We start from the raw sequence: 15,364 nt of genomic DNA, 5'->3' as shown, positions 1-15,364 counted from the left end.
AGCTGAATCGGATTGTGGGTTTATAGATCTGTACCAGTATATAAGTTGAACAAAAGGCATATAAATTTTATTAAACCTTCCATGACTTGGGTACAAGTTCTAATTGGGTCGGGTACTAGTTCGGGTTCAGATTGTTGTTGGGTCGTATTAAATCGGTTGACGGTGACTCTCAGGTCGGGAGCAGGTTCGGGTTCAGGTCAAAAAGTATTGGATCAAATCGATTGTCAGTTAACATCAAGTCAGGTTCAGGTCGGATTACAGGTCGCTAGTTTCATCCTATTTTCCGGTACAGGTTGAGTTCAGATCATTGCCAGTTCAGGTCGAGTTCTCGGTCGGGTTAGTTTTTGACAGCTCTAATTGCAACATTGAGAGTTTCACGATTGTCAATACACATTATTCCGTATATAACAATATTTTACATAACTATATATTTTACTAAGATTAAATCACAAAGTATATCTAAATCTAAATCATGTAAAAGTCTATACATTGTGATTAAAAAAGAGTACTAATTTTAAAGTTTTTTAGTGAGTAATTTTCAATAAAATCATTAAAAATTGAAGATTATCTTTGGCTTGCAAGTAGTTGCAACGCAAACGTCACATTCAAGTACTCGGATTTTTGTTCAACGTTACTCCTATCTTGATTTATAAATATTGAACGTTACTCCTATCTTTTGGACCAACGAGCTGCGAATACTAGGAGAAAGAAAGGAAGGGAAAAGGGGCGATCATCATTTTGGATTTTCTCTCTCCTAGGGTTTTTTCAATTCTTCCTAGATTTCTTTCCTGTCGGTGAAGATTAGGTAATTCCTCCATTTTCCGCATCCCTTTTCTTCAATTTCGCGCATTCTTTCTCTCTTCTCCTTTTTTCTATCATCAAATTTTGCTACGCAATTCAATTGACATTTTTTCTTAGTCTTCGAAATTTTCTGGTGGAATTGAGTTAAATTTCAGTTGATTTGATTGCTGGGTAATGTTTATTAGCTTGTTATTCGTTGGTGTTTTATAATTTGAGTAGAAGGGTGAATTTTGATAGTAATGTGTTGAATGGAGGTGCTCTAATTATGTGATTATGATGGTGGGAATTAGGTTGTAGAAGCTGAAAAGAGCTCTTGTGTTCGTGAGATATTCAGTGATGGAATTTCAATGGGATTTTTTAGAATCCCTTGATCCTGATGTTTCGAGTAAGATACTTATGAGCTTGGATGATCCTGCTGATATTGTTCGTGCTAGCTCCGTGTCGAGAGCGTGGCGTGATTTTGGTGAGCATTAAGCTGGTTTTATTTCCAAATATTTGTTCTTGCAACTATTTTGTGATGTTCCTTGACGTTTCTTCTATTCATTTGGTAGCTGTATGGTGATTTTTGATTCAGCTTGTGGCAATTTGAATTTTATGTTATCGGTTAATTCGTAGAGATGTATGTATCTTGGTCAGGTTCATAGTAGTACGAGTGCCATTAATTTCTTATGAACCAGTTCATTGGATTGTAGCTTGCATGGCTTTCGTATTGATAAAGATGACAAGAATGAGTTAAATGTGTAATACGAATCCACATGAACTAAAGTGATAGGTGGGGAATGGGTGGAGGTGGAGATGGCAAGAAAGACCTAATGTAAATGTCAAAGAACCCAATAAAGGAAATGTTTAATAATAAGGAGACTAAAAGTAGAACCTTACCCTTTGACTATTTAACTAATTCCCACCCTATGTTATCTCTTATCTTCAGACTTACATTCCAATGCTCTTCTCCTTTTTCCTTCTCTCTACAAATGTCTGATTTTCTGTCTTGAGCTACATGTTTTACTTCTTTGCAACCATGACTACTTATCACCTTCCTTCTTTTTGAAGATCTAATTTGCTCAGATTTAACTGCTAGTTTCAGACACAAGTACTTATCCAGTTTTCAGAATTGGACATTTTACTAAAAGTTTGTGTTCTTTTGGTAAAAATCCTGATTGTCAAACGTCTGTCTATTTCCATCTGCTTGCCAGTGGAAGCGAGAAGTTTGGGAATTAAGTGTCAATTGTCCAGGTTTATGTTGGAGTATTGAATTTACGATCCGGGTACTTTGGATGAAGAGTCCCAACTAATGTAAGATTAATGGCTGATTTTCGATCCAAAGTTTTAAAACTAAAATCCTAGATGTGCAGTATTATTATTATAATCATTTTGGATTGTTGAGGGGTTTCCATCTGAGTTTAGAGATAGAGAAGGTAAGTTTGATGGTTATGATAAATGGGTGTTGCGTCACTCCTCTTCTTGAGAACTCATGCCAGGTTAGAGTAGGTGACTTGCTTTGGTTGGATTAGACCAAGTTATACTTGAAACTACATACAATTGTACAAGACTTCTTTTTAGTTGCTGCAGCATAGAAACAGATTGCCCCTATGAGCTTGTTTGCCATATTGGAGTCATATTTGTGCACCTAGGCCGCCTACTAGGCTCAAGATTAAGGCTAGCTTTGAGTTGATGTGTAATGTTTGCCATCTAATATGCGTTTATTTCAGTTGGCTGAGGTAAATTAGACAAATAAGTGTTTGAGTATCCATGGATAATGAGAAAGATACGCAGGGGTATGGTTTAACCCCTTTTTACTTCGCCCTTCGTTGTGCAAGTTGATGATTTGTTCCATCCTTTTCAGGGCTACCTATTTCTCTTACCCTAGTATTCTAACTATTCTCTGTATATAGAATATTAGACTATTAGGTTCCTAGTACCATTTTTATAACATAGCGCCTTGGATGTGACATAATTACATTCCTTGTTTTTAAAATCTCTGATTGAAGAAATCAACATTTCTAGGTCTAAGTCATAAAGCCTTGTATCTGAAATTTGAAGCATTTGCCACCCTCCTCCCCTCCTTTTGTTTGTGCAGAGTACATTCTTTTTCTTGATTAAACTTTCTACAGTCTTAGTAATTATATAGTATTTCACCATTGGAAAGCATTTTAGTTATGTCTCACTGACAGTTCATTAATTATACACTGCTTCTCTTTGCTACATTTGCAATTGGAATTACATAGGGCCATACTGGCTCATTACTCCCGACCTCTTTGCTTCTCTTCCCAGATATTTTTAGCGAACTAACATTATTCAATATTCAAGTTATGCTGCTTTATACTTCATATGGACTGTAATCAGCTTGATTTTACTCCTGATATGATGATACAGATAATGGAACATGTTTCTTAAGTAGAGGATATGGTGATTAACGAATATGCTGACGTTATTTTGTGACTATTGGCAGTGATAAGAAATGGCATATGCAAGCATTTGTGCCTACGACTCTTTCCTAAACTCTCTGGCATTGCTCGTATCATAGATACGAGCAACAAAGAAGATGTTGGCTGCAGCCGGTTTGTCGAATTTGAGCATTTGAAAAAGGAACACAAAGCGTATGTCGCTTTAGCCCGAGGTCTTACATCATCAGAGGTGAATGAATGCCTTTCAAATGCCATAAGTGCTTCCAGCACAGATAATTATCCGGAAGAAGGTCTTCACAACACTTTGGAATCCAGGGACCGAATTGGACGCAGACCTTCATACTGGTCAAGCTCAGGACAAAGCAACCCTGAAGTACCCGAGAGACTAACTTATCAGTTAATTTCTGACTTTTGTATTATTACTGAAATAAATGTTCAACCTTTCCAAGGTAATATCCTTTTCTACCCACGTACTTGTAAACCTTTGTTTAGATGGCCACTTAGATGTTTGCTAATTGTGTTGTTTTTGTTCAATGTTCATGCAGCCTTTTTTCAATCGGATTCACCTATATACTCTGCAAAAGCAGTTCGCTTCCACATGGGTCACAGAATATTGGCTGATGTTGATGGAGATCAATGTGATGAAATTCATGAAGGCCACGAATGTGCGGAGAAAAAATTTGTTTGGACTTACACTTCACAAGATTTTCCAATGACACAGGTTAGTAGCACGCTTTATCTTGCTGTTAAGTCAATTTTGAAAGTTATTTCAATTGTGATCAACGTAGCAGAATAGATACTATAAGTTTAGATTTGAAACATATTTGCTAGAGTTTGAGACAGGGATCTCTTTGGATTTGGCATCTTTATCTGCATATTGGCAATACATTGTGAAATTTGTGACGTACAGTTGACACTGCACTATGATATCGTGGCTAAAATGCAGTTCTGTACTTGGTAATATTGAACATACTGGGAGTGGTGCATTAACGAGAATTTAAAAATAAAAAATTCTACCAATAAGGTCCTATTTCTATTGATGTCGTTGAAAACCGAGGGTGCCAACTTCTTGGAAGTGGGAATTTTGTTATACTTTACATTCAAACAACAAAAATGTGTTGGAAGCTGAGATTTACATCTTACTTCATTTCCCTCTTCATATGGCATTTAACTGACTGAGGGGTGTGTTAGGTCTCTTGACGCTGTTTATTGAATAATTGACTGCTCTTCCCTTAAGAATGTAAACACTTTGACTGCTTGGTAAAGATATTTGGTTGAATGATTTGGTCATCACTTCACTTAAATCCAGCCATATCTAGTAATTCACTCGTATTTTCCACCGGCAAATACTTTTTCTTTTTCGTTTCATTAGTGCTTGCATTATAAAGTAGGCCTAGGATCTTTTAATATGATTACTGTCTTCTAACCCGAGAAGTCAGGGCATAGTTAATGAGCCTTGGTCAAGCCCTGATTTGTATAGTTGCTAGTATGCATAATCTGTTTAATATACACTTATAGCTGATAATATCACATGACGAGGGAAGTTTTCAGGAAGCTCAATGGTGACTTGGCTTCGAGTAATGCCATTATCTAATTATACTGTGTGCTTTTTTATTTCATTTTTTTTTTTGTTTTTGATATAAATTGAATCTTTAATGGAAGAGATGTTTTTCTTGTAAAGAGGAACATTGGTGCACCTTCACATTTCTATAATGTGTAATGCTATTGAGTGATGCTTTCACATGTGAATTATTTTCTTAACCTATCTCCCCTCCCCTCCCTCCGGGAAAAGGACAAAAGAATAGATCCAGAAATTAGAACAGAAGAACGAAAGGAAAGACGAGTGTTATTAGTGCAGAATGCAGAATCATTTTTATGTTTTGATTTGGTGTTTTAGGGACTGTTTTTATTAAGATAGTTCTTGACACAGGAGAATCGCCTACAAAATTTCAAGCTTCCAGAGCCTGTTCTTTGCTTTGGTGGATATTTGCAGATAGAGCTTCTTGGTAGAGTTCAGAGGCAAGAAATGGATGGACTCTTTTACATATGGTGAGTTTTCAGACCAAGTTATGTGGTATATTGATTTAGTACTATGTTTTGACTGATGGCTTGTTTTTGTCTGCAGCTAAGCCTAGAAAAGTGCTACTTTTAGTCAAATTTTTACTTATATATTGAGATAATGTTTGACGCTTGAGGTTTGACATAGTATTATTACTATTAATGGTAAATAGGTTATACTTCGATTGTTGAGTGAATATAATCTTGTATCTTTTTCCTTACTAATCAGTTGCTTTATTTCCAGTCAAAATTTACCTTCTTCTTTTTTTTTTTTTAATAGTAATCAATCTAATATTGGCCTATTGGGTTCTTTTCACCCTTCTTTATTCCTTCTTTTCTTTATGCTTTAAAAATGTACTTCGTAAAATTAACCAGAGTGCTAATATCTAGAAGTAGGTACTCTAATAGAGTCCTTCATGGTAACCTTTTATGGTGATGAAATTATATGTATCCTTAACTAAGAAACCTTAATTTGTTGTCATAGCCTTCTCTTTGAATTTATTTTTCTAAAGCCTATATCCTACCCTTTTATGGTTTGCAAGCCCATTATGCTCTTATTTCTTGAGTTTCGAGGTAGAATGTAACATTTAGTCTCATTGTCATTTGTGTAAGAATTCAGAATTCTATATTGTTCCTTCTGTAAGATTAATATAGATCAATTCAATTACTTGAAGGCTAGGGTTTATAATCTCTTGTATTAAGTGTTTTGTGTTTGTTTAGACTCTAGTTGTGCTACGTTGGTTTGTTGTTGGCATTCCCCTTTTATTGGCCATAAATGTAACTGGTTACTGGATATCCAACCAGGTTCTAACTATTCTATTGTATCTTGCAGCTAATTTAATTTGCTGTTTGTCATGCTTTTTACAGTGTGGCACATGTTCAAGTTCTTGGGCGTTCTTTGGACCCTGTTTTCGGGGTTAAATCTCTTGATCCAAGTGGAAGATTTACACTTGTGCACAACCCTCAGGCCAAGTTCTCTGCCCCTCGTAGCAGTAATGAGGAATCTGATGAAATAAGTGTAACACCAGAAATGGTGCAAAGACATGTTAGAGGTTGGGAGCAGATTCTAAACATGTTACGGGGAACTCTAGGGGTTGAAGTTTATGATTCCGAGGATGAGATCCTCTATTCGGAAGATGAGATGGCTGAGGAGCTTGAGCTTTAAACTTTTATGTCAAGTGTCACATTTTTCATGTTGTACTAGTCAATCAGTCATTCCATCACTTGCATCTAATGACCATGTATCTCACATTGAAGTCATTTGATGATTGAACTCTGGAATGAGAAAGACTATTTGCCAGTAATTGTTCTTGTTAAATCGTTTAATAAGCATTGTCAATGTTTCCTGTGCATTGAGACTGGTCCATCGTTCTGTAAATAGCTTTTAACAAGCAAGAAGAGTCCGCTTTTATTACTTGATGATTGTGTGATTTGTCTTGGTTGCCTGTTGCTAATTTGTTGTGAACTTGTTGATGTCTTCTTGCAGTGTCTCCTATTACTCTGTGAAACAGCAAGATTCCACTTGAACTACGATTAAGGGGCTAGTTCAAGCGATCCATAAGCATCTATTGCCCCTTTGGTTTGACCACAACTTTAACTATAGACAGAGGGTTTTCAAGGTGGTAGATCATAATGTATCGGTAAAATATTATACGCTTGAATTGATATTTACGGAGAATACTACTCGTACCTTAGATTTATATACGGTTCTATCCAAAAAAAATACTAATATTTTGGATTATTCCTATAAAAGATACTAGATATTTTTTATTATTCCTATAAAAAGTTCTTTTGAAGTGTCATCAATTATATATTATGGCCCTCTGTTGAAAAACAAGTTACGGACTACGGAGTATAATATAATAAGAGGGATAAAGAAAAACTCAAAACTACAAAATATAAAAAAATTAATCCATATGTTTACTTCATTTTTTCCAAAAAAACCCAAAAATAGCAGACGAAACAGCAAGCTAGTGACAGCAAAATCTGGTCGTTTTCCTCTGGTACCTACTTCTATTTCTTTCTCCTGGTTTTTTTTTTTTTTTTTTTTTTTTTTTTTTTTTTTTTTTTCCCAAAATTTATTGCTCGAGTATTGTTAAATATTGCTAATGATCAATTTACTTGCTCAATAATTGATTCAACTGTTGGGTCAATATTTACGAATTGAATTTGATTGTAGATTTGTAGAAACTTTTTTTCTTGAGATTAATAATTAGTTTAGATGATTGGTTGAACTAGTTTAGAGTATACATTAGATTGTTGATGATGATTTTGTCGGTTCATCTTGTACCTTTTTTTGTTAGTGTAAAAATGTGAAGTAGCAAAACTACTACTCCCTCCGTCCCAAAAAGAACGATCCATTTGGCCAAAACTTTGTCCCAAAAAGAATGATCCATTTGCATTAAAACACCCACCAATTTGCTACAATATTTGTGCAAAATTAGCTTTCCCATATAAAAATTTGATTTTCCATGTTATTTTATTGCTTTCTCTCTTTATTTCTTACAAACCCCATGTAAATTTATCTTTCCAATATACTTTTACATCTTTTTGCTTAACTTCCTTAATACCCGCGTAATCAACCCAAATAGGTCGTTCTTTTTGGGACGGACGGAATATTATAATCAATTCTTCAAAAGAGAAAAAAAAAAACACACACACGCACACAAAACTTTGACTAATGCAATTACTAAAAAAAAAAAAAAATACATCATCCTTGATAATAACGAAACTTTGAAACAATTATGGAATAGCAAACAACCCCTAGATTGATGTAAAAATATCCAATTTAGGTTTTACAAACACTTCTAAATCGTAAAAGAGTCTTGACTGCTGACCTTAGCAAAATCTCCCTCCATAAATCTGGTGGTAAGAATTTGTGTGCTTGCATTGTTTTTCGAATTTTCCGACTACCCTTCATCAGTAATCTAGCTTCAAACCTCAGTATAAAACAAATTGAATTTAGACTCCAAAATTGCAGACGAAACAGCAAAATCTAGTCTATTGCCTTTGTTACCTCTGTTTTTTTTTTTTAAAAAAATTATCACTTAAGTATAAATTTGTTAAATATTTGTGGGGAATATTTACCGTATTTATCAATTATCATAGCTACAATTGTTACAAGATAATATCTTGGGTATCTTTTTAATTTTATCCCGTATCTTTTTGGGATGAAATTAGGAATTAAATTAACGAGTAGGTCGAAATGAGAGAAAGTGAGGGAGAGAAAATCCAAAAACCCCCTGAACCGCCTCCTCCGCCACTGCCTCTCCACCCCCTTCCACCTCCGGTCTTACAAGTTCAAGAAAACCTTTCCTTTAGCCAAGCTGTCTCTAACCCTACCCCTAAATCCATCCCAATCCCCCAATGTTTCATCCAATCTGTCTATTCTGTTTCACCCCCTCCTGATTTCAATCCGTCAGCGGAGATCTTCATCCCCATCACTCCGGCTGATGCCCCGCCTCTTTTATCTCCTCGGGTCAACTCCCTCATCGTGAAGGTGGTAGGGAAATCTTTCTCTGCAGAATACCTTTTTGAGAAACTTAACCTTATCTGGAAACCCACTGGAACCCTAAATTTTTCAGCTTTGGGAAAGGACTTTTATAATGTACTGCCGTCTTTGCAAGTAGATAGAGATTCGATCTTATCTAAGGGACCTTGGTTTATAGGCTCGTTTCTGCTCCTTGTCCAGCCTTGGTCGCCGGGGTTTAAACCATCGGATTCAGTCATATCCTCTGTTCCTGTGTGGGCGGAATTGCCAGAATTGCTAGTTGAACTGCACTTGGTGGACATTCTTGAAAGGATTGGGTCATCTTTGGGCACCTTCCTGAAAGCAGATCTGAGGGTGCAGGGTGTGGCCAGGAAACGAACTGCTCGTATTCAAATTCTAGTTGATCTTTTGAAACCTTGCAGATCCTCTGTCTGGATCGGAAATTATAGACAAGAAATTGTCTTTGGTGATCTACCAAAGTTTTGCTTGGAGTGCAAATCTGTGGGTCAGTCTGCAGCAGTGTGTGGAAAGAAGCAGCACCAGCAGAAAGATGTTCCTATGGCGGAAGCATCTTCGTCTGAACAAGATTTGGGGTGGGAAAAGGTTCTGTCAAAGAATGCAAAAAAGCATAAAAAAGCGAGGGAAAAAAAGTCAATTGCAAAATCTAATTCCCTTCAAAAAAGTCAAGTAGAAATTCCTGTTGTTCAAAATAAAGGAACATCTTCTCAACCAACCCCATTAAATGCTGTAATAGTTATTTCGAAGAAAAACCCATCTCCCCCTTCGGATCCTTCTACATCAGATCTAAACACTGACCCTTCAGCTATCTCTGTTCTCACCTCTCCTGTGACCACTATCCCTTCATCTTCGTACAATGTCGTCGTCCAGCAACCAGTCCTGCCCCTTTCAACACCACCCTGAGTCGTCGGACGACGAACCGATCCCAATGGATCCGAATGTTGCAAGAATGATGCAGCGCTACTCCCAACCCAACCCCAAGTTTTATCTACCATTCCAAAAACTACCCCTGGAGTCAGAGTCGGATTCGACCCAGAGTGGCGAAACCGGTTCGAGTACTTCGAAGCACCGATCCCAGCCCTGCCAGAAGTGTGGATCAACAGTACCACTTTCGTCCTCCAAACTCCGTCGACTTGGTACCGCCTCAAACCAAGTCAGATCCGCCAATTCATCCTGAACCCTGTGCTCGTAGATCCGCCGTACCAGAAGACGATGATGGTGGACGAAGACGGCGATCTAGTTCCCTTCCACCTACCAGATCTGGACATGATCAAAGCTCTGTGCCCGGTGGCGGAAGTTTTTCTGAGATGGTGGATGCTGGAGATGCAACTAACCACCAGCTCGCTGATTGTCCCCCAGAATTGGAATTCATGGTAGATCCTACTCCGATGCTCCCTCAATATCGGAAAACTTTGTCATTGAGCTCAACCCCTGTCTCAATCACGGCAGCCAACTTCGCAGATGCGATAGTCTCAGTGGAGGCGGACCTCCAATTCTCTCTGGTGGAAATCCAAGCTCGCTGCTTCAAGGATCTAGACCTAATCAACCCGATCTTCAAATCGGAAGCATTGATCACTCCCAGGGATCAGTCCTTCTTCAATGTGGAGGACTGGGCGTTTCTGGAAGTGGGACGAGCTCTGTCACCGGAAAGGATGAGGGAAATAGGTGCCCTGCACCAAACACCCAATCCAATGATTATTGTAGCGTGGAATGCTAGAGGCATGGCTCGCCCTGGGTTCAGAGCCAATGTCCAGCACATCGTGGAAATCATACCCCTGATATTATGCTGATCTCGGAGACTAAGACTAGCAGAGCTCATACTGAGATCCTTGTCAAGGCTCTCCCTTTTGACCGTTTCTTCTATGCTGAGCCTCATGGGCTTTCTGGTGGTTTGCTGATTCTCTGGAACCCTGCCTTTGTGGAAATCCAGTCTATTGGGGCGGATTTACACAGCTTTCATGGGATTCTGAAGGTAAAAGCTCCCTCCTTTGAATTTGTTTTCTATGGTATTTATGCTAGTACAAAGTATAAAGCTAGATTAGACTTGTGGCAAGAGCTGATTAGAATGTATCCAAATGTGTCTGTTCCTTGGGTAGTAATAGGAGATTTTAATGAAGTCATGTCTCCTGCTGAGAAATTGGGGGGTCTTCCTGTTAAAGTTAATAGAATGAATAGCTTTAGAGATGCTATGAATGCTTGTGATCTTCATGATGTTGGTTTTTGTGGTCCTAAGTTCACTTGGACTAATAAAAGAAAATCAAACCCAATCCTTCAAAGGTTAGATAGAGCCTTTGTCAATACTTCCTGGCTTATTGCCTTTCCTGATACTTCCCTCTCCCATCTCACAAGGGAATCTTCTGATCACTGCCCCATTAAACTCTCTATTTCTAAACCTCCTTCCAACTTTGTCCACCACCATAAACCCTTCAAAATGGAGACTCTCTGGTACCACCATCCAGGCTTCTCTTCTTTCATCTCCTCTTCTTGGGAACAAGGTCTTGCCCCTCTTCATTGTAAGCTTGCTTCCCTAACCCCAAAAATTTGTGAATGGGTCAAAGATAATGTTGGGGAGGTCTCCCTGAAGCTGAAAAAAATCAGAGCCAGGATTCATGGCATCCAACTAGCTTATTCTAACCCTCATTCCCATAATATCAATCATCTCATGGAACTTGAGGAAGAGCTCCAAGCTGAGCTTCATGAAAACCTCCTTCTGGAAGAAGAATTCTGGAAATTAAGATCTAGAGTTAATTGGCTGGCTGAGGGAGATAGAAACACCAGCTTTTTTCATAAATCTGTGGTGATGAGAAGAAGAAGGAATAGAATCCCTGATCTTGAATCTGATTCTGGTGTTGCAATCCCTGACTGTGATTTAGAAAACCATATTGTTGGGTACTTCTCTTCCCTTTTCTCTGCTGATCTTCCAATGGTGGCCCCCCCTCCTCAAAATCTTCAGCCCTTGATAAAGATTGCCCATCCCCCTTCTCTGAGTGAAGTACACTTTGCTCTATTTCAACTTGGGCCATATAAAGCTCCTGGTGTGGATGGTTTCCACCCTTTCTTCCTTCAAAATCACTGGAATTCTATGTGGACTGATATATTCAGATTTGTTCAACTCTGCTTTTCCCAGAAATCTATTCCTTCAGAAGTAAACAAAACCACCATCTGCCTCATCCCAAAGGTGGACCATCCAAAAACCATAAAGCAGTTTAGACCCATCAGCCTCTGACCTCTGCATATAAAATTGTCTCCAAGCTCCTGGTAAACACACTCAGGCCCTTTCTATCTGATATCATCTCCCCTAATCAAAACAGCTTCTTACCTGGGAGAGGCTGTGACATCAACTACATTGTAGCCTCTGAAGTCCTCCATTCTATGAGGAAGAAAAAAGGGAATACAGGCTGGTTTTGATCAAGAGTCCATCCAACTAGTTATGAGATGTGTTACCTCTGCTTCCTCCCAAGTTCTGATGAATGGAAATCCCTCCCCTTTCTTCAACTCTTCAAGAGGATTGAGACAAGGGGACCCTCTCTCCCCCTACCTGTTTATCTTATGCATGAAGTACCTGTCATATCTCATCCTTCAAGCCTCTGAGGGTGGAAATTGGAAACCCTTTCACTCGAGAAGAGGGGGAACTCCTATATCCCACCTTCTCTTTGCAGATGATTTGATTCTATTTGGTGAAGCTAGCCCTTCCACCCTCCTTGCTATGCAACATACCTTGGACAACTTCTGGAACATCTCTGGCCAGAAGATGAATGCCTCAAAAAGTAAACTCTATTTCTCTCCTAATACCCCCCTTCTTCAAGGATCTCTTCTCCTCCTCTCTAAATGTCCAAAGTAGTCAAGACCTTGGTATCTATTTGGGCTTCCCCCTTACCTCAAAAGGCCCTCTCTGAGTCAAGTAGACTTCATCATTAGGAAGACAAAAGGGAAACTTTCATCCTGGAAAAGCAAATGTCTTTCTAAGGCTGGTAGGGCCACCTTGATCAGATCCAACCTCTCTCACATTGCAAATCATGCTATGCAAGTCATCTTCCTTCCAAAAAAAGCCCTCCACCAAATTGATCAAGCCTGCTCCAAATTCTTCTGAAATTCTACTTCTGAAACCCCCAAAACTCATCTCTTATCTTGGGATAAAATATGTGCCCCTTCTTCCATGGGAGGTCTGGGCATCAGGTCTGCCCTCCTTGCTAATACTGTTCACATGATGAAACTCTGTTGGAAATCCCATTCCATCTCCAACCTTGCCTCTTCCCTTCTCCAAGAGAAATATATTGATGGCAAAATCTCTCCTACAAAATTTCACCTTGGCTCACACATATGGCAGGATATTGGCAAAGCATGGGATCACTATCAGACCTATTCTAAATGGGCCATTGGAGATGGAACTAGGATCAAATTTTGGTTGGACAACTGGCTTGGTCCTGGTCCTCTAAGAGATTTGATCCAGGGCCCTCTCTCTTCCCAAGAGGCTGACATGCCTCTTCACCTTGCTAGGAATGGAGAAGTATGGTCTTTACACAATCTCTCCTTCCTTCTGCCCCCTCACATCTCCCAGCAAATTCATGCCACCTATTTTCCTAACAGAGGGATTGATTTCCCTATCAGCTCCTTTGTGCATGGGAGGTTTTTTGACTCAAAATCTGCCTACAATTCTCTGTGGATGTCCAAGCATCCAGATTCCCAAGAAGATGGAAAATGGGGTACAATTTGGGACCTAAACTCCTCTCCCAAGGTCAAAATGTTTCTCTAGCTAACCTTATGGGAAAGACTCCCTACCTCCTCACACCTTGCTGCTAGAAACATTATACCTTCAAGCTCTTGTCCTTAAAGAATCTATCTTACATGTTCTTAGAGATTGTCCTAGAGCTGTAGAAGTTTGGGACAAACAACCATCCTTTCTTCCCTCTTCAAACTCTGTCTCTGACTGGATTTGTGGTAATCTGAGTAGCTGCTCTTCTGAGAATCAGTTGGATAAACCTTGGGATGTTTGTTTTGCTGTCATTTGCTGGAGGATTTGGATCAGAAGAAACAGATGGGTGTTTGAAAAAGATAACATGCCCCTTGAGACCTGGTGGAAATCCACTCTGTGGATGATTGAAGAGACCCTTTCTCTATCTCAAACCCAATCCCTTTCTCCAAAATCTAGGCTGCCTGCCTTCATATCTCTTGTGGCTCCTCAAGTGCTAATTAAAACTGATGCTTCCTTTTCCTCTAGTACCCTATCTGCTGGTATAGGGTGTGTCTGTAGAGATCACCACGGAAATTGGTGTGAGGGTATGGCTTTGCATGTTAAATGTACTTCTGCTGTGTGGGGGGAAGCCCTTGCAGTTCTGTTCTCTCTGAAATGGGCTAAGGATAGGGGTCTTTCTGAGGGTCTTCTGCTGTCTGATTGTGAAAGAGTGGTCCAAGGGATCAATTTGAAAGATCAAGTCTGGGATGAGCATACTAATGTGTACAATGAATGCAGGGAACTCCTCCAGCAACTTCCGAGGCTATCATTAAAGTAAGGGAAGCGGGGCCAAGTTCAAGAGGCTGATGTGGTAGCGAGATTGGCCAAGACAGAAGCTGGTAACATCAACAGACTTTTGTAGGATTGTCTCGAATGATAGTAGGGATGAGCTTCTGTCCAACCCAGGGAACTTTTCTTTTGCCAACAGCAGCAACAATCTTCATGCTTTTGTATATGAAACTGCCAACTCCTAATGTATTTACTATGAACTATTTTGTCAAAGGCATAGCCTTTGAAAACCTTTGTAAATTTGGTGATGTGATGATGAATGACTAAATGAAAGCCTTTTTAACCAAAAAAAAAAAGGAATTAAATTGGATAGTAGGAATTTGTTTATTGAGATTAGTAATTAGATGATTGATTGAACTAGTTTAGTATAGAGCTGTCAATTCAAATATTCAAGTCGGGTTTGGGTCGGGTCAAATTGGGTCTCGGGTTGAACCAAGATCAGATTATGTCGGATCAATCTAACTTTAGATTAGGTTCAGGTTCAGGTTGGGTCAGTTTCAATTCAAGTTATAATGGGTCGTTCACCTTTTCGGATATAGTTCGGGTTCAATTCGAGTTAAAATCAGATCGGATTCAATTTCAGTTCAAGTTATAATGAACATTATATGTTGTCATAAACGACCGTGGTATGCTTGAGTTTACGAAATCACTACAAGTTGTGAACAGGTAAAATGACCGTTTAAGGGCATATTGGATGGTTCCACCGACCCAACTGGACTCCCGGAGGATAATAGGGACCATGGTAAATATCTCGGCAATTTTTATTTCCGGGCAAAAAAAGTCAAAAAATTACAAAATTGAAGACTATATTTCACGCTTTTTGAGAAAATTTTGAGTTTTCCAAGCCCGGTGGAAAAAAGTGTTGAGACCCTAAGGGATATATCACGGTGTCATAGTATGCCGTTTGAAACCATATATGATCATTATATATTGTCATAAACGTCCGTAGTAGGCTTGAGTTTAAGAAATCACTACAAGTAGTGAACGGGTAAAATGGTCGTTTAAGGGCATATTGGATGTTTCCACTGACCCAATTCGACCCCCAGAGGATATTAGGGACCATGGCAAACA

At 38.9% G+C, this 15,364-nt stretch overlaps 2 protein-coding genes across 2 annotated transcripts; both read left to right on the top strand.

Moving 5' to 3' along the window:
* Nucleotides 1-689: 689 nt before the first annotated feature.
* LOC145614787 (F-box protein At4g00755-like) lies at nucleotides 690-6,678 on the top strand. Its single transcript, XM_081669850.1, has 6 exons — nucleotides 690-805; nucleotides 1,092-1,264; nucleotides 3,251-3,655; nucleotides 3,752-3,927; nucleotides 5,137-5,255; nucleotides 6,132-6,678. The coding sequence occupies exons 2-6, from the start codon at nucleotides 1,138-1,140 to the stop codon at nucleotides 6,427-6,429; spliced, it is 1,125 nt and encodes a 374-aa protein (XP_081525976.1). The 5' UTR covers nucleotides 690-805; nucleotides 1,092-1,137; the 3' UTR covers nucleotides 6,430-6,678.
* A 1,791-nt stretch (nucleotides 6,679-8,469) lies between these two features.
* LOC145615698 (uncharacterized) lies at nucleotides 8,470-11,998 on the top strand. The gene is made up of 3 exons (XM_081670755.1): nucleotides 8,470-9,648; nucleotides 9,792-10,520; nucleotides 10,571-11,998. Exons 1-3 carry the CDS (start codon nucleotides 8,470-8,472, stop codon nucleotides 11,996-11,998), a joined length of 3,336 nt encoding a protein of 1,111 aa, XP_081526881.1.
* Nucleotides 11,999-15,364: the final 3,366 nt, after the last annotated feature.

Source organism: Chenopodium album, chromosome 25 (assembly GCF_948465745.1).
Source record: "Chenopodium album chromosome 25, dcCheAlbu1.1, whole genome shotgun sequence".
Lineage (NCBI taxonomy): Eukaryota > Viridiplantae > Streptophyta > Magnoliopsida > Caryophyllales > Amaranthaceae > Chenopodium > Chenopodium album.
Note: the sequence above shows the minus strand (reverse complement) of the source record. Positions and strands in the feature narration are given on the sequence as shown.